The 17930-nt window shown below is 35.1% G+C and overlaps 5 protein-coding genes across 6 annotated transcripts; 2 read left to right on the top strand and 3 right to left on the bottom strand.

Moving 5' to 3' along the window:
* Positions 1 to 2769, top strand: LOC130675521 (beclin-1-like protein). 2 transcript variants are annotated; one of them, XM_057481260.1, is made up of 5 exons: positions 1 to 284; positions 841 to 1001; positions 1113 to 1525; positions 1933 to 2421; positions 2517 to 2769. In XM_057481260.1, exons 1-5 carry the CDS (start codon positions 173 to 175, stop codon positions 2632 to 2634), a joined length of 1293 nt encoding a protein of 430 aa, XP_057337243.1. In that variant the 5' UTR covers positions 1 to 172; the 3' UTR covers positions 2635 to 2769. The 2 variants fall into 2 exon arrangements, with proteins under 2 accessions (XP_057337243.1, XP_057337244.1); XM_057481261.1 differs by having other exon boundaries at positions 2 to 288.
* Positions 2770 to 2771: 2 nt separating this feature from the next.
* LOC130675524 (uridine diphosphate glucose pyrophosphatase NUDT14-like) lies at positions 2772 to 4901 on the bottom strand. Its single transcript, XM_057481265.1, has 3 exons — positions 4435 to 4901; positions 4245 to 4318; positions 2772 to 3022 (listed from the first exon to the last, which is right to left on the bottom strand). Exons 1-3 carry the CDS (start codon positions 4878 to 4880, stop codon positions 2865 to 2867), a joined length of 678 nt encoding a protein of 225 aa, XP_057337248.1. The 5' UTR covers positions 4881 to 4901; the 3' UTR covers positions 2772 to 2864.
* LOC130675522 (chymotrypsin-2-like) lies at positions 4263 to 15575 on the top strand. Its single transcript, XM_057481263.1, has 5 exons — positions 4263 to 4436; positions 13823 to 13916; positions 13991 to 14304; positions 14981 to 15226; positions 15310 to 15575. Exons 1-5 carry the CDS (start codon positions 4410 to 4412, stop codon positions 15454 to 15456), a joined length of 828 nt encoding a protein of 275 aa, XP_057337246.1. The 5' UTR covers positions 4263 to 4409; the 3' UTR covers positions 15457 to 15575.
* On the bottom strand, positions 5127 to 7443 carry LOC130675520 (uncharacterized). Its single transcript, XM_057481259.1, has one exon. The coding sequence runs from the start codon at positions 7434 to 7436 to the stop codon at positions 5229 to 5231; it is 2208 nt and encodes a 735-aa protein (XP_057337242.1). The 5' UTR covers positions 7437 to 7443; the 3' UTR covers positions 5127 to 5228.
* LOC130675523 (uncharacterized) lies at positions 7712 to 8555 on the bottom strand. Its single transcript, XM_057481264.1, has one exon. The coding sequence runs from the start codon at positions 8444 to 8446 to the stop codon at positions 7712 to 7714; it is 735 nt and encodes a 244-aa protein (XP_057337247.1). The 5' UTR covers positions 8447 to 8555.
* Positions 15576 to 17930: the final 2355 nt, after the last annotated feature.

Genomic DNA, 17930 nt, shown 5'->3' with positions numbered 1-17930 from the left:
CCACCTTCTGCACTACGCAAATAAAAAAAAAAACAAAGAAAAAAAAAAGGTATAATAATAATAAAAAACATTTGATAGCTATCAAGTGGAGAGCTGAGTACAAAAGGTTTGTACGTGACAGCGTTCGAGAAAAATTAGGTACCTCAACATTCAGCTGACCACCCGGATTAAAATGGTTGATATCAAGACAAATATTAGTTTCGCGTGTCAGCGATGTTTACAACCACTAAGACTTGATCCAAGTTTCGATCACCTTGGCGAACACACACTAGCTGAATTATCACGTAGGTAATTTCTATTTTCAACAGTAAACTTGAAAATATATACAATATATACATCTAGAAACACTTCTGCTTAATTTTTACATATTTCACTCCAATTTTTTTTTAGTCCAGATTTTTGCCAAGAAAAAATAATCAATTTTCTGATTTTTTTTACAATTCGAATTAAAAAAAAAATAAACTAAAAATATGCACAAGCAGAGAATTTAAAAAACTACAGGTGCAATTTTCTGAAATATTTTTTTTTTTTAATTTATCGTTTTTAAAAAAAATCATCAAATTATTAGACGTCAGTTAATTATGAAAGTGAGTAGCAGATATCAGACAAATTTAAAATTATAAATAAATAGAGTAAATAATCAAAAAAATAATATTTAAAAAAAATGCGCATTTAAAAAATTAAAAAATTAATAAGTGCATTTTTTCGAATTATTATTTTTTAAATTATTTACTCTATTTATTTATAATTTTAAATTTGTCTGATGTCTGCTACATTCATACTCATGGCTAATTTCAGTATTTTAAATTAATAAATAAAATTGTTTTATTTTTTTTTTAGTTCCAATTCAACAGCAAGTTGTAGGTGAAATAGAACCACAAAGTGGTAGCCTAGAACATTTAGTACCACCATTTAGACTTACTGAGTCTGCTAATGGTACCAATGGTTTTATGCTAGTTGGTGATTCTGGAGAAACTGAAAGTCTCAGTCATCATTTAAGGGTAAATATAATTAATTAATTTCTTCCAAACGTTCGTCTACTATTTAGTTCTGTAGTTCATGGGAGTATTGAATTTATTTAATCAATTGATTGATAAAATAATTTGATTTAGGTACGAGCGACATTATTTGACATTTTAAGCAGCAGCAGCGCTGCTGATAATCCACTGTGCGATGAGTGCACAGACAGTCTGTTGATGCTGATAGATCAGCAGCTACGAATGACTGAGGGTGAGTGGTCTGACTACAATGAGTATCTAAAAAAACTAGAGGCTGAACAGCAGCAGCTGAACAATGATAACGGGGAGATGGAGATGCTGGCCAAAGAGCTGGCAGATGTGAAGGCTGAGGAGGAAAGAATGATCCAGGAGTTGGAAGCCCTAAGGAAGGAAGAAGCTGCCACGATAAATGCTATTGCTGAGCAGGAATCTGAACGTGAGAGATTGGAGACAGAGGAGGAGAGATACTGGAAAGAGTACTCGAGACACAGGAGAGATTTAATTCTAGCTGAAGAAGAATGCCGAAGGTATTTTTTATTCATACCTTTTATTTAAATAAATGACCCAGTTTCTGAATTGGGATTTTTTTTTACTTTACTGATAATTTAATCATTTGTAGCAAATTTAAAGTCTTTAGTTTTGATAAATTACTCTAATAATGTCAGTGATAATAAAACTCATAGAATTTTAAATTGAAAAATAAAATAAATCAATTTGCTTTAATTTATTAATTAGAAAATTAAAAGATAATCAGGAATTGTTAAAAAAAGACAAATAAAATCAATGATACTTGAGAAAAAAAATTTTAATCTAAAGAAATCTGAATAAATGTAAGATTAAGATCTTCGTAGATTTAAATTATGTTTTTCCCGGGCTTTTAAAAATAAAAATTCAATGGAAAAATTATTAATTTAGAACTTTAAAAAATTTTCAGTTTGGAATGTCAATTAGCTTACGCATCATCACAGCTAGAAAGACTGAAAAAAACAAATGTATTCAATGCCACATTTCACATTTGGCATTCAGGTCACTTTGGTACTATTAATTCATTCAGACTGGGTCGTCTGCCAAATGCACCCGTAGATTGGAGCGAAATAAACGCAGCTTGGGGTCAAACTACACTTCTCCTATCAGCACTTGCGAGAAAAATGAACTTGACATTCCAACGTTTTCGTCTCGTACCTTTCGGTAACCACAGTTACATCGAAGTCCTTGACCAGCAAAAAGAGCTCCCACTTTATGGGAGCGGGGGATTCAAATTTCTGTGGGATACCAAATTCGATGCTGCTATGGTTGCGTTCCTGGATTGCCTGCAGCAGTTTAAGGAGCAAGTGGAGAAAGGCGATAGTGGATTTTGTTTACCCTACAAGATGGATCGAGGGAAAATAGAAGACTCAGCTACTGGAAATTCATACTCTGTCAAGTAATTATTTATTTAAGAGATAAATTTATTCATAAAACTTAAAATTATATCCTATTATTATTATTTTTATTTATAAAATACTTTTGTTGTTTCAGAATTCAGTTCAATTCCGAAGAACAGTGGACCAAGGCACTAAAATTTTTATTAACGAATTTAAAATGGGGCCTAGCTTGGGTCAGCTCGCAATTTTCTAAAGACGAAACTGAACATTAAATACCAATTAATAATAATTATTATTATTATGAATACAACGTAATTTAAACTCAATCTAACTTAAAACTTTAATTTTTACATCGACCTCTGTAAATAAATAAACCTTTTTGTAAATAAATTATCTCTAAAACTCAATAATTTATACAAATTAATTTTATTATTTAAATTGAGACAAAATTAATTTTAAACTTTAATTTAAAAATATATGTGCCTTTGCCTCAATGAATTGCCTAACTATAGCGGTCTTTCTTATTTGATAGAAACCATAAAACACCATAAAGAAAAGCTGATGGACTCTGTACTTCACCTGACGAAATGTAATCGTTAACTTCCTGTGGACTCATTTCTACGACTTCTATTAATTCCCCTTCCGATTCAGCTCCTCCGCCTTTTATTTAACAAACAAAACAAATGACATTAACCTTTTGCTGATAATTTATTTAAATTATTATTCATAAAAGATATATGTGAGTAACATCCACACTAACAACTCGAATTCATTGAAAAGAAAAATATTTAATTATCACTCAGACTGATAACTCATCACACTTGTCATGTCGTGTGTATTTTAGTGATAATAATTATTAATTAATAAATTATTACAATGCTAATAAAATTAAATAGAGTAGAAAATAACACATTTATTTTCTACTTAAATTTTCTTTACTGATAAAATTTTTTTAATGAAAAAAAATAAAAAATTACTTTGCAATAAAATTAATATAAAACAAATGATTTTTTAAAAAATCTAAAAATATGCACATATAGAAAATTTTAAAAACTACAAGTGCAATTTTTCTAAATATTATTTTTTTTATAATTTATCGTCTCAGTATCCCCGGATCACAATATCTAGCCTCAATCTAGTCTCATCGAACCCAAGTAAGCCTCAATCCAGCCTCACTGAGTAAAGAAAGCATTTTGAGCCTCAAATGATGTTCAAAAAGCCTCAATGAGCCTCAAATGATTCTCAAAGATCCTCAAAAAGCCTCAGATGAGCCTCAAATGAATCTACTACTCGACTATGTAATTTAAATTCGAGTAGTATTATTTGAGGCTCATTGATGCTTTTTTTACCCAGTGAGGCTGGATTGAGGCTAGATATTGTGACCCGGGTCATTGTTAAAAAAAAAGAGTCAGATATCATTGAAATGTAATGATTCTGAAGTTAGTAGACAACTAAAAATTTTCGTATTTTTTTTCAACAAATCAATTACAAAAAATTAAAAATATGTACATGTAGGAAATTCAAAAAACTACAGGTGCAATTTTTTCAAATATTATTTTTTTATAATTTATCGTCTCAGTATCGTTGCAAAAAAAAGTCAGATATCATTGAAATGTAATGATCCTGAAGTTAGTAGACTAGTAAAAATTTTCATATTTTTTGTCAACAAATCGACTAAAAAAAATTAAAAATATGCACATGTAGGAAATTAAAAAAACTACAGGTGCAATTTTTTCAAATTTTTTTTTTCTCATAATTTATCATTTAAAAAAAAATCCAAAAATTACACGACGTTGGCTAACTTCAGTATCATTAAAATGTAAATAAAAAGTCATGACTTGTTAGATAAATAATTCAAAAATAATAAATTAAAATAACTTACCAGGATGTTTATGCATTTCGTCGGTTACTTCAACGTAAAATACAGCTCGCTTAGCAGTCGTACTGGCAATATCACTGAAAATAAAAAATAAATAGCAAATTATTATATTTAATTAACAAAAATTTTATTATAAAGATAAAAGTTGTTTATTGGTTATTAAATTGTATGATAGCAGCAATCAACTATATACCGGTAAGTAATGATGTGAGTAAAAGCTGATGGTGGTGCTTCATATCCGCATTCTTCACGTAATTCAATACTAGCAATCTCGATAAGCGGCAAATCTTTATCAACTATACCAGCACACAGTTCCAAGGTCAGACCTTGTTCTAATGGATACTTGCTGGTGTCGATGTCTTGAAATTTTTCGGGCAGTGTTGCAAAATAAGCTGCAGGACGGAATTGACGTACGAATACTAATTTTTTACGTGTAATGTTGAATACTATTATCGCCACGCTGTCATGAACCCGTGATAAGTCCCAGGCTTTTTTTGATCCATTCTGATAGAAAGTCATTCGCGCTGGTCTCAACCACGGAGAATCCGCGGGCATTGGTTCTACTTTTATATTCTGCATGTCCAACATTTTTTTACGTATCACGGAATTCCGTTCCTCTTGCGATTTATCGTCTGCCATTTTTCAAACTTTTCTTTTTTTTTTTTTAATTCAATAATTTATTTTTTACTCGACGATTATGTAGCTCTGACAATGTTGTTGATTGTCTTTTTGTACTCACACTGTCAGATTTTTTAAACATTAGTGTCACTAGATGATGACGCACTCTAGCGGATCTATTGCAGCGCCTCTATAGATAAGATTTTTTTTATGGGCTACTAAATTTATTTAGCGGGAATTGTATGACTGCTTAAAAAAATTGGCGGTCTTTTAATGAAAAATGATTTTTTAGTTTTATGAAAATTTTATTTTGATTTTTCATAGAAAAATTATTATTATTTTTCGGTTTTTATACAAATGATTTATTAATTATTTACTTTTTTTTTTCTTTACACTTTTACGCGGCTTAACTTTCTTAACCTCCGGAACTAACGGCTTGAAGGCATCTAAAATTTCTTGCTGTCTAACTTGAGTATCAACATGAACAACGTCTGGTTTTTTTCTAGACCGATTAAGAGCCGCAGGAGGTGAAAATTCAATATCCATATCCGAAGCCACCGAGCTCGTGGCACCTGAAGCGTCGTCTTTATTCGGAGCAATCTTAAACTGCAGAGGTTTCATAGGTTCTTCTAGAACAGGCGTATTTTCACTTTCCTGTTTTACTGGATACATTGTAAAATAATAAATGCCGTCTCTTCTTTGTATATAAAGCGTCGGAGGTGTTTTGAAATCGTCCTCCTTGAAATTAAATTTCTTGGAGGGTTTTTTTCTCAACGAAGTCGAGCTCTTGGTCTTCAGCTTCTTTACACTTCGGACACTAGACGGTACCGATGCAGGCCGGTTCCGTTTCTCCATCAATCCAACTTTGGCCTGCTGGATCATTTCACGAATTCGCCGTGAAATAGCACCGGGTCTCCAACCATTTCGTGGTTTCAATCTACCAGTAGGTTGATACTGTGTCCAAAACCATCCCATGTGAGCTGGAACTCTTCCCAACCGATCATTACAATTTTTGTGTCCGTAAACGAAACCCGAGTACGAACGACTTGCCAAATAAACTCTTACTTTTTTCTTAATCTTCCTCTTCTTCTCCTTCTTAAACCCATCGCCTCTCGGACCCGCATGATAAATTTTCTGTCTATTAAATTTATACTTCCTCCTATTGCTATCTCTCATCAAATAACTTTTCTTCTTACGTTCATCAACATATTCTACAGGCATATTAACACTTTCAACAACAGCGCTCTCACGATGAATTTTTTTACGTTTCGCTTTACACTGGCGTTCACCACAAGGACCAATCACATCAGCCACATTTAATTCATCATTATCTTTATCTTTGTTAATATGATTAGAATCAGGTACAATTGCTTCGCGAACAATTCCACCTCTACCTGGCACAGCGATAGTAAAAGGCGTAGCCTTAGTCCACGGCGACGTTGACGTTGATTTGATACCTGGATTGCAAGGTCCACCGCATCGAGGATTTACAGCTCCCAAGTCTTGTGAGTCTTCTTGTTGCAATTCATCTTTAATTTTTTCATACTCTCGCGGAGCACGATAATAAGGACTCGCTGAAGGATCCATTAAGCCCAAACCCGGCAAACCCGGTACCTTACCAAGTGAATCAACAAATTCCTTAGCTTCTTCGAGTGCCCGTGTGAGACAGTCAATGTGTGGACACATTTTTCTCGTACACATCTCCGAATGATTCTTACGTGAATTTAAAATATCTTTTTCCGGATAGTAACAATCATCTGGCAAATTAAATTTATTAACTCGATTGTTACGGGATTCTGGGTACTTATTTTTAAACTGCGATGATAAATAATAAGTTTTAATTTCATTAGTTTTTTTAATATCGTCATACCTCATGGGATATCTGGAATTCTTTGGGAATTCATTTCGTGCAAGACCTGGGCACTGACAAGTTTTCACTTCCTCGACACCTCTAGCTCTGCCTTTGTCTCCTTGACCAGGTTCTTCTTCTCTGGCACTGCCACCGCCGCCTCTAATTCTCTCGTCTGAACAGTAGGTACTATTGTAAAGTTCATTGCTTCGTTGATTTTCAACACAATAGCTCGACATAAAGTGTGGTACCTTGTCATCGTTACCATTGTTTAAATTTTTTTCTTTTTCTTCAACAGTACTTGGGGTTTCAAATCGCGTATTCTGCTGTCCCTGTTGCTCTTGTTGTTGTCGTTGTCGCCACCTAGTCATCCACGCACTTGAACAGCATGAACTTGTGCAACCACCACGACAAACAGGGAAGTCCGCTTGGAGTACAGTGGATTTGCGATTATAGTTATCGATATTCACAGTTTTACTGTTGCTATTACAGTAACCAGCAGATCGTTCCGCATTCGTAGCCAGCGAGGGGCACCCACATGTCGGTTCGTTTGGATATAACTGATAAATCAGACACCGATACTGACTGTCATTAAGTTTTTCAGCTTCCGTTAGGTTTTCAAATTCCGGATCATTTATACTGACTTTAGGAGCTTCTGGTATTTTGAGTACTGACTTTAATAATTTAAATTCAACTGAGTCGATTGATAAATTAGATTCATTGTTCATTTTTTATTTTTTTTTATTTTTTGAAAATTTTATCTACACAATAATTTTTAGTACATGAAAATTTATCATGATTAAATGTTTACAAAAAAGGTTAAAATGTATGTGACATTTTTTTTAATTTTTAAATCCAGTTGTTATAGCAACCGCGTTATTCAACGCCAAGATTTCTGCAGCATCGACTGCGCGCGTGATAAAAAACCAGTGGTTCCTCTAGTTGTCTCAACGAGGCGCGAGTTGTCTTTAAAATAAACTAAACCTTGTTAATTTAAAAATCCTTATTTCTTCTTCTTCTTCTTCTTCTTTTTTTTTCCTTTTTTACTTTTGCGAGAGGCTTTAGCTTCGACTTGTTGATTTTCCGGACTTTCAGGATCAACTGTCTGACCTTCCTCTCCATCCGGTTGAGACACAGCCGCCGGTGGATCATAAGACTTTTCTTTTAACTGATAATTTGTAACTATAAATTTACCTTTACAAGTAATTTTAAAATCAAGTTTTATTTTACCAGCTGGATTACCACCTGGATCTAAAAGATCCCAAGTACTTGACAGCACATAAGGTTTAGGCATATGGTTACTATCATTCATAGCCATTGCGACTTGATCGCATATACAACCGGTAAATTGTATAGTCGTCTCGGCAATCGGATACGTGTCACAATTACAGAATATACCGATTCTCAGCGGTGTCGTTTGCATTTCATGTAAAAGATCACGCGGACGTTTACCAAAGACACATGATTTACCGGATTCATATATAAATACCGTATTCCCATCTTCAGTACCACGTATTTTTTTTTCTTCTTGCTCTCGTTCTTTACTACCACTCGGTTCATTTGGATTTAAAATAGACTCAAAGTCATTCTGTGACACCACAAATACCGGCAATGACAGAAATCTTATTTTTACCAAAAAATCTTTGTTTGTCGCCTCGTGAATTTTGTCTCCAGTTAATTCTAAATCATATACATTGAGCTCAACCAAATACAATATTTCTTCTTCAATATTTTTCATTTTAAATTATTATTTTTTATAGATGTAAATTACTAACCAAAAATTTTGACATTTAAATAAACGACTATCGACTGCATAAGAGTTCTAAGACATTTAAGAAATAAGAATATGATATTGTAATTTATTATATAAATATAATAATAGTGATGAAGTAAGATTGCAGCATAATAAATTGATGAGTTTAACATTAAAGTATTTTCCCGTCAGAAATATCGATCACACGGTGATGATCCATCTTTAATATTTATTATCAATAAACGTATATCCCTTTCTCTTTTTGTAAATCCTTATAATGGATGTCTTATAGAGGTGGTTTTTAACATCTCGGCGGCATCAGGATCAACAGTAACAGCAGCTAAGCGTTGTAGCGCGATGGATGTCTCACGAAAAACCCGGGCACGTAGATCCTATCGATCCGACATACATACAGCAGTTTAAACGTTTAACTGAAGCTAAAGATGAAGTATAAGAATAAGAATAATGATTATAATAATAATAGTTTGAGGAAGAAGAAAGAGAAGGAGAATGAGAAAAATACGAGGATGAAGGTTTTCTTATTCTTTCTCACACGACCGACAGGTTACGAGGAGACGACTCGACTCGAACTCTCACCGTAACAGCTATGCGATCTGTACACATTCTATTCCCCATATTCCCCGCGATCTAACCTGTAGCCACAGAGTACTTCTCTCCTCGCATATTTATATACATATATATATATCCCCTGCCCGCGTACAACCGCGATCCGTATAGTAGACACATCAGCAAGTCTAGCGAACACAACACTGTGCTCCGTTATAAATTTAATAACAACAATGATCCAAAGAGTAGTCTAAGTCAGGCCAAGAGATTCCTTTCTCTCCGAGAATATAAGACGAGTCCTAGTTATTATTGTGTATTTATATATGAAACTGTCACTGGAGCGATATCCATGCATTAATTTTCGAATTATAATAATCTTTCGAGAGTTTATATATTAAAAAGGGTCACCTTGAAAGTTATCGAGTGGGATTTAGCGCGGGACCTAAAACCTGCCGCCATTACTTGGGTATTTTCTTTCTCTCTTTATTTTATTTACACGTGTGTGAATGTTTAAATACATTTATAGATGTATAAATATATGTTCATATAGATATACACACACATGTATAAAAAGGTATATGTATACATGTATACAGTCGTCTCGACAACGTGCTGAAGTATGCACTAATTGGTGCGGTCACTCGGACACAGACAGCCGAGGTAAGGCCTCGAAACCCATGCCAACAAACACACATTTAAACACGCGCGAATACGCGGCTTATTGGTGAAACATACAACAACAATATAACTCGGGAACATCTATAGATATATAGACAAATGGTGGATAGGGATATTAAGCGGCGAGAGTTTGAGCTAGGAAACTGATGATATAAAGGACACTGTATATGTATAGATATATTAGGTATATAGATATATGTGTTGGGTGTAAGTATGTATAGAGGTACCTGGGAGACTCATCTGGAGTTGGTGAGGACAAGCCAGAGCCGAAGTTAAATTCCGAGGTACGGCGACACGGCGGCTCGTTAAAATGCTTCTGGGGGTTTCGGACGCCGGACGCTCGGTTAATTGGTGATTAGCGATTAAAACGAATCGATCCCTTAGCTTCTCAAGTTGTTGTGGACTTGAGGAGAGGCCGCGGTCCAACAGTAGAGAGACAAAGCCTCCAAAGACTGGCAGTCCAACTTGTATGCCACCTTTAATATATATCTGCTGACAATCGTCTTCATCCAAGTGGAAAAAGTATTAATTTTATACATTGATGATTCATTTTATGTTATATGAAATATTAATTAATCAGCAAAACGAGATTCGAGGAGATAAACATTTATGGAGACAGAATAATAATTTCCTTGAAATCTGCTTCATCTAATTTGTACCGATGATTTAATTTACTTAATTAATATGTTTCATTTTGTAAAAGTTTTTTTTCACTTTTTTTTTTTAAGTGGTAATTAAATAGCTCGGCATTTATAACTCAGCAGTACTTTGCATCCTAACCCAAATTCGTCTCGCACGAAACGATTTTCTCCTGTCGTCAACGGGACGATACGACAACTTAAACACATCGACGCTAAAAACCTATATAATAGCATTACATCCTACACAGTACACTATTACTATACGCTAGTATACTAGTAGTGTGCAGTAAATACAACAGAGAAGAGCTCTACGCCGCGGTGAAACCTTCATCGTGCACCGAGCTATATCCCACGACATTATTTCTTCCTCTACATCACCGTGTCGTCGTCGCACGAAACACTCTTATAAATACATATATACACTCTCGTAGATATCGTGTTGCTCGATGTTTACTACCTACATATACATATAAATGTACATATATATGTACTGAAAACACATATAAATATATGTACGAGAACAGTACAACACACACGTAACAAACCGTAAACGCGATTCGAACACACTCCATTTGAATAATTTTCTCCTACCGGTAATCGAAGTTAAATTTGCCACTAACACAATACACCCATTACAACTTTTAAATAATTTACATAAAATTCCTCTTTAAATTTATAAAAATAAATCCAACAATTTGTCGGCCAAATAACAATTAACTTTAATCATTAAAAAAATCTACAATAATTTTTATTGATCTACATTTGGAGACAAAACCAGGAAGCTGTAAATAAAAATTACCGTATCTTCAATACCAGGATGAAAAGAGAGAGAGAGAGAAAGAGAGTAGTCTTCTATAAGGCTCTGGTTGGCTTGCTCTTCTCAAGTGAGGTCAGAGGGCGATAGCGGTACTGGCATGCTGGCTCTTCGAGTAGAGAGACCGACTAAGAAGAACGAACGAAGAAGGAAACGATAAAGAATAAGAATGAGAATAAAAATAAGAAGAAGACACTCTTATCCACGTCTTCTACATACCTGATGCAGCTTTTACCTTTTCTCAACTCAGTGGTACACAAAAGTTCCATTGAATCCTGGCATTAAACACGAAAAATAATTCCTTATTCTTCCATATACACACTATTCAATATAACGACAGACATTCTTCAATAATCCGCCAATATTAAACAAAAAACACCGAGCGAAAAATAATTTAAGTTAATTCTGTTCTGCGAAACTCATCTAAACATCAACATCATCATCATCAGCAGCAGCAGTACCAGCAGCATCAACAGGTACAACCTAAAAAATATAAATAAAAAACCCGAGGTGTATCATCAGCATGTTTCTTTGAGACGGATCCGCAAGCGTAATGTGATTTTTTCTCATCCAATTTCAAGGCATATACAAACTATTATGTGTACAGTATAGTATCCATACCCACGCAGGATTCCTAAGAAGGCAATAAGTGTAAGCGAGAGGATGATGATGCGATATATACATATACACATGTGTGTTAAAAATGAGCATGTGTAGTTTGAGCGCGCGATTCATCGAGACTCTGTGTACTTATTAATGAGATAGCCGAGATATGGGTTTGGATGCGTGCTAAAGTTTTGTACAACATACAACATATCCTCTACTGGATGTAGTCTACACTCTGCAGAGTACTTTTTACATACTTCTTTCTCTTTCATTCTTTAATAATCTATATAATGTGTAGGTATATACACTGCAGCTTACTCTGTTGCTACAGGTAACCGCAGATTGACAAGACACTCGCAAGAAACGTGAATTATCCGAGCTGGGTAAGAGTAAGAATAAGAAGTAGAAGAAGAAGACGAAGAAGTAGAAGCCAGCACACCGGCGAACAGTCCAGTTGAGCATCAGCAGAGCCGGGAGTAACGAAAAATATGGCTCCTTCTCGTGTCTTCGCTCGAATTATTTTTCAATTTTCTGAGACCGGTATGTCCGGTCGCACGATCGGCTTCAATGTTTCTTATGACCGAGCACATCATACTTTTATGTATACATATATTGTATACAGGCAGATATATTTATATAAAACATAAATCTGCAACATATACACGTAACTGATGTTGTACTCGACACAACGAGCATATTCACCAGCTTAATTTTATGCCATTAAAATTTGCACTCGATGAGGATACGAGAATTGTCGTGACTAAATTGGAGTTGAAAACTATGATATAAAAATTTAAAACTCGTCTTATACTTGGCTACAAATATATAGATATAGATTCTTTTTATAGAGGGCCAACAAAGACAGAATAGTAGAACAAGACGCGAGACGTAAGTTAATGAAGCTAAGTCACGATATTAAATCGAGAGCGTAAATATACTACGCGAAGGGAATGTGGGGTAAGCCGCAAGGCACACGACGCCAAAGAGATAGATCTAGCCATCGTGGCTTGTTATTATCGTGTAAACGAGTATAGACCGTCTTGTGTGAGAGAAAAACTCCAATCTCTAGTGTTGCTGCTATTACTCCTGCTGTTGCTATTGCTGCTGTACGAAACTAGGATCCCCGAAGTAGGTAAACGGTGAATGCTGTTCAATTGGTCCTGGTTATAATTCTTCCTACCGTTTGTACTTACTCACGCTTGTTTAGTTGCAATTTTTTTTTTTTCTTTACATTTTTATTTATTACTTTTATTTATCCCAAGTCTCTCAATTTCTCCATATTTTTTTGCATCGAACTTTCCATCATACTCCGGTTGCACGGTGGGTACTGGCATGCTGGCTCACGGGTTAACCGCTGGCTTCCAGCTATTGATATTATGGGTGCGTGCATGAGTATTACATGTGCGTGCGAATAAATATATGAGTAATGTAGTAATGGGTGCGGGGTACAAGTGTGCGCTCGCCAATAAGATTAAACCATTTCAATTGCAATAGGTGGTTATCGAGTAGGTATATAATAAACTCGTGTCAATTCATGCACTTGACGTATCAGAAATCGATGTGTCATCTATTGTACGGGGTTATATTAATATAAATCAATGTGAACGCTGTTGTAAACAAGTACTATAATAGTTGTAGTTTAATTATTATTATTATTTATCGTATTTGCTTTTAATTTTAAATAAAATTAATAAATAAACTGATTTAAAAATATTTTTATAGCGCAGTAAATTATTAAGCCGCAAAGCTTTTGATTAAGTAAAATAGTCAAACGATATATGTTATTTATGATTGTAATAATATTTAAATATAATACTTCATTAAAAAGTAATTTAATAGATAAGAATCGCGATGACAGGTATATGAGGAGGAATGAAAATAAAAATTTTAATTTAATTTGCTGAGTAAACATATTATCAGCTGCGTATATTATACATTTGTAATTAGGTGATATGTTTCACTGAATACATTATTTACATTTATATATATAGATGTATGTATGTATTCACATGAGACCCATGTGTATAAAAACCTGTTAATTTATAATTTATACAGATATATTTACGAGATTGGAAATTCAAAATGGTATCACTAATTTCGATCGCTACTAATTTCGTGATTTTTGCTCTCATTGCAATCAGTGATGGAGGTAAGTCATTGATTTAATGGATTGGATTTATATGTGAGAAAGTAATTAGGAATGACTGTGATGGGTAATGTTAGATGCAAGATCACTGGCCAGGATATTGGAGGGAACGGATGCAGAGCCGGAAAAGTTTCCGTACATGGTTTCGTTGAGAAGATGGAATAATCACGTTTGCGGTGGTGCTATTATTAGTCCACGACATATTCTTACAGCGGCCCATTGTTTTATCGGGCGGGCTGATCCTCCGTATACCGAAGGGCTGGTAATCGTTAGTGGTGCTGCGGTAAATCGGTATAATGGTGAGATTCATCAGGTTAAGAAAGTAACCCCTCACAGTGATTATAGAAAGGGTACTGAGAACCGATGGCGTAATGATATTGCTGTGGTCGAGGTAAATTTATTTTTAAAGGAGAAACTCGAGCAGAATGGAGCATTTTTTTATAAATACTTCATATTTTTATAAAAGTATTGAGGATCATTTTTAATGAAATTATTTTTTTACGGTAAACTTTAGTAACAGAAATAAAATCAAGACATGAATAAGGCGGTGCCCAATCTGCTCTAATTTGATATTTTTTCAATTTATTGTATTTTTTACGTACATAAAGAGAATTTTTGAGTAAAAATTACCCATAAAGTTTGGTACTGTAAGGACATCAAGCCAGTAACTAAATATTTACGATCGTGAAGTTAGCAGACAGTTACAAATTTTCGGATTTTTTTTTCAACAAATAAATTGCAAAAAAAAAAAACTAAAAATATACACACGTAGAAAATTTAATAAACTATAGGTGCAATTTTTCAAAATATTTTTATTTTATAGTTAATCGTTTTTAAAAAAATTCAAAAACTGTCAGACGTCTGCTAACTTCAGTGCCATAAATTTTTACTGTGTTGTTAGTAGAAACTGCACTTCATTTACACGCTATCGAATACTATATTTTACAATGTATATGGGAAAAATTTAGATATATACCACATGTCCTCACAATATCAAACTTTCTGGGTAATTTTTACTAAAAATTTCTCTGCGTGTTTCGTCTGTTTTAATTATTTTCTATTTTTAGTTAAAAAACGACATTACTGAAAACCGTTATCAAAAACCAATAGCTTTGCCGAAAACAGACACACCAGGCAATGTAACAGCTGTATTAAGTGGGTGGGGACAAACTACTCTAAGAGGTGAAGAATCAGATCGACTTAAACAAAGAATCGTTCGTATATTGCCCAATGACGAGTGCAATAAAAAAGATGCTGATATTTTAGACACAAATTTGTGTGGATTCGATGGCCGCGGAACTGGATTTTGTGAAGTTGATTTTTATTTATTTTTACACAACTTATTACCGTCTCTAATTGGATATCGATTAATTAAAACTAAATATTTGCTTTTCAGGGTGACAGCGGTAGTCCTTTGATCCACAATGATGAAATTGTAGGCATTGTTTCATTTTCAATACTCTGTGGAATAGGATATCCTGACTCATATACTCGTGTTTACAAATATTTAGATTTCATTAATAGCACTATGACCGGATCATAAATAAAAAAATATGAGAGTCTCCTATTTAAATTAATTTACTGATACCAATTAATAATTAACATGTTGAATTTTTCTTAACGGTATAAAAAATAAATTGCATATTTATTAATTAATGGAAATTATTTTTTAATGAATTGATGAAATACCGGGCAGTAAAAAATGTAATAAATTAGTTAGATTTTTATAAAAAATAATAATTTACTGATAATAAATAAAAATAAGATCTCAATATTGTCGTGACGGCGAATCTAATAAAAGTAAATCGAAGATATAAATCACAAGAGAGTTGTGTATAAATATAGATAGAATAAAAGAGAATCCGGGGCTATATACAAGAAGTCGATCGCAAGGGGCCAGTTATGCACCAGAATGTATAGAGTGTAACAAGGATCGTGATCATCCGTCTATCTGCTATCCGTCGGAGATAGAGCGTACTTCTCACTGGCCAGCGCAATACCCAAGTGAGCGAGTAAGCAAGTAACCAAGTAAGTAAGAAAGAAAGAAAGACTGTGGAGAACATAGACGCGATAAAAATACTCTAGAGAGAAAGCGAGAAGACGAGCTGAAGGTACACCAGGTAGTATGAGTAAGTAAGATGATCTGCAAGCACAAAGTGAGAGCGAAGAGGAAGAAAAAAGGAGTGAGATGTAAAAAAGGAAAAAGTCGAGCGAGGGAGTGGACCACAGTGAGGTCACGACCCGTAGCCCGAAGGCCCAGCGCCCGGTGAAAGGCCCAGCGGCTATTCTGCTCGTGATGGGCCTTATGTACCTTCCTCGCGAGCTAACCAACCACCAGCCACTATAACCAATACATAGCCATCAGGCGCACCCGCACTCTTTTAACTTCCCGCTATGAAAATCGAAAATGTATTTACAATGTTTTCGAGCTCGAGAAACTCGAAATCAGTGGGAAGTTTTAGGGCTGACCCGCAGGGTCAACCGTTTTCTAGATCAGACGAGTCTTTTAGACGAACGTTGGCACGTGGAGTTGTAGAAAAATTTTTTTTTTTCCAGGGCATACACCCGTAAGTTTCTATTTTCTATAGAATTTTTTAGACGGCGATCCTGGCCAATATTATGGCTTCTCAATCGGTCGATTTGTTCAATTCAAAAATACTAGACGAGCTACATAACAAATAAAATTCATCGTGCTCAGTAACAGTTTAATTCAACGCAATAATCGCGAAACTGGTATTTTTAAGAATGTTAAAGATCGTGGTAACCTGAAATCATAAAACAAAGTAACTAAGTGTTTAAATACTCTTTATAGAGGTTGTGTACAACAGTATCCAAGTGGTGGATTAGTGCTAGTACTAGTACTAGTACATAGTGTAGTATGTAGTAGTAATTCTTGAAGAGTGCTTAAACGTTGTCTGGTTGCTGGTCTGCCTGGAGCCGCCCTCTTACCACTAACCCCTCTACGCGTATATACAGAACCATCGTGAATCCCTTCTTCCGCGTACGCCTCGAGTTCTGGGTCCGTAGAAGAGCACTCCGAGGGCCTCAGTACTCACTATCACATCTACTTCCGTAGACTCGAAGCACCTCTTGGTACAGGGGGCTTTGGGTCTCTACTACGGGTCTGATCATACGATAATTGGATAGATTACGCGGAACCTCCTCCAATAACGATAGCATCGCGTTTATATCACCGTTTTACGTGTGTTACACAGTACCACCCTCTACTACTACGTTATACACATTAGATGGTACATGTGTGTGTGTGTCTGTATTATCATATCCTGATATGCGGATATGTATAGATGTTAAGAAAATACACATGAGAAGCATCTTCTGGTTGAGAGCTAAGCGTTCTTATCGGGACAGAGCTTCGCACGTTTCTTCATACCCCACAGTATGTTATATCCCTTATATCCTTGTATTAGAAATACTCTGGTATAAATATAAATACCCGAGTTAAACGTTGTTATTTATTTGTAAGACTTATTTTCCTTTCAGCTGAAAATGTTTGCAAGCAAACGGAAACAAGTTTTCAGTTTTATTCAGATGTACAAAAGTATCAGAGTTTATTGTTAACAATCGACTACTACTGCAACTAACCACTGCTATGTAGTCCGGAGTGTACTGTATATACCTCGTCATTATTATCGAGGGATAGGTAATTGGTAATTATCACGGAGTACACAGGCGCCCGATACAGCAGAGAGTTTGGTTGTGTGGTGATACAGAATGGGGAGGAAGAGGCCATCGGCAGCAGCAGCCGCAGGAGCAGGAGCAGGAGCAACAGTGACGGGCCCCTGGCGTGGTTTCGTGCGCAATCGCGAAAAGCGGAACGAGATCCCGGCAGGCGATGCCCGAAGCGATGGGAGAAGAAGCAGGAGGTACTGCAAGGCATACAGCTGAGGAGGTGATGCTGCTGGTGGTGGTAGTGGCGGTGATGGAGGACGTGCTGTTGAGATCAGAATGCAAGAGCAAGACGGAGCTTAAGAGTGAGCAGCTGAGAGACGCCTTGGG

The sequence above is a fragment of the Microplitis mediator genome, chromosome 10 (genome assembly GCF_029852145.1).
Source record: "Microplitis mediator isolate UGA2020A chromosome 10, iyMicMedi2.1, whole genome shotgun sequence".
Classification (NCBI taxonomy): domain Eukaryota; kingdom Metazoa; phylum Arthropoda; class Insecta; order Hymenoptera; family Braconidae; genus Microplitis; species Microplitis mediator.
The sequence above is the reverse complement of the archived record's forward strand: the minus strand, read 5'-3'. Positions and strand labels throughout refer to the sequence as shown.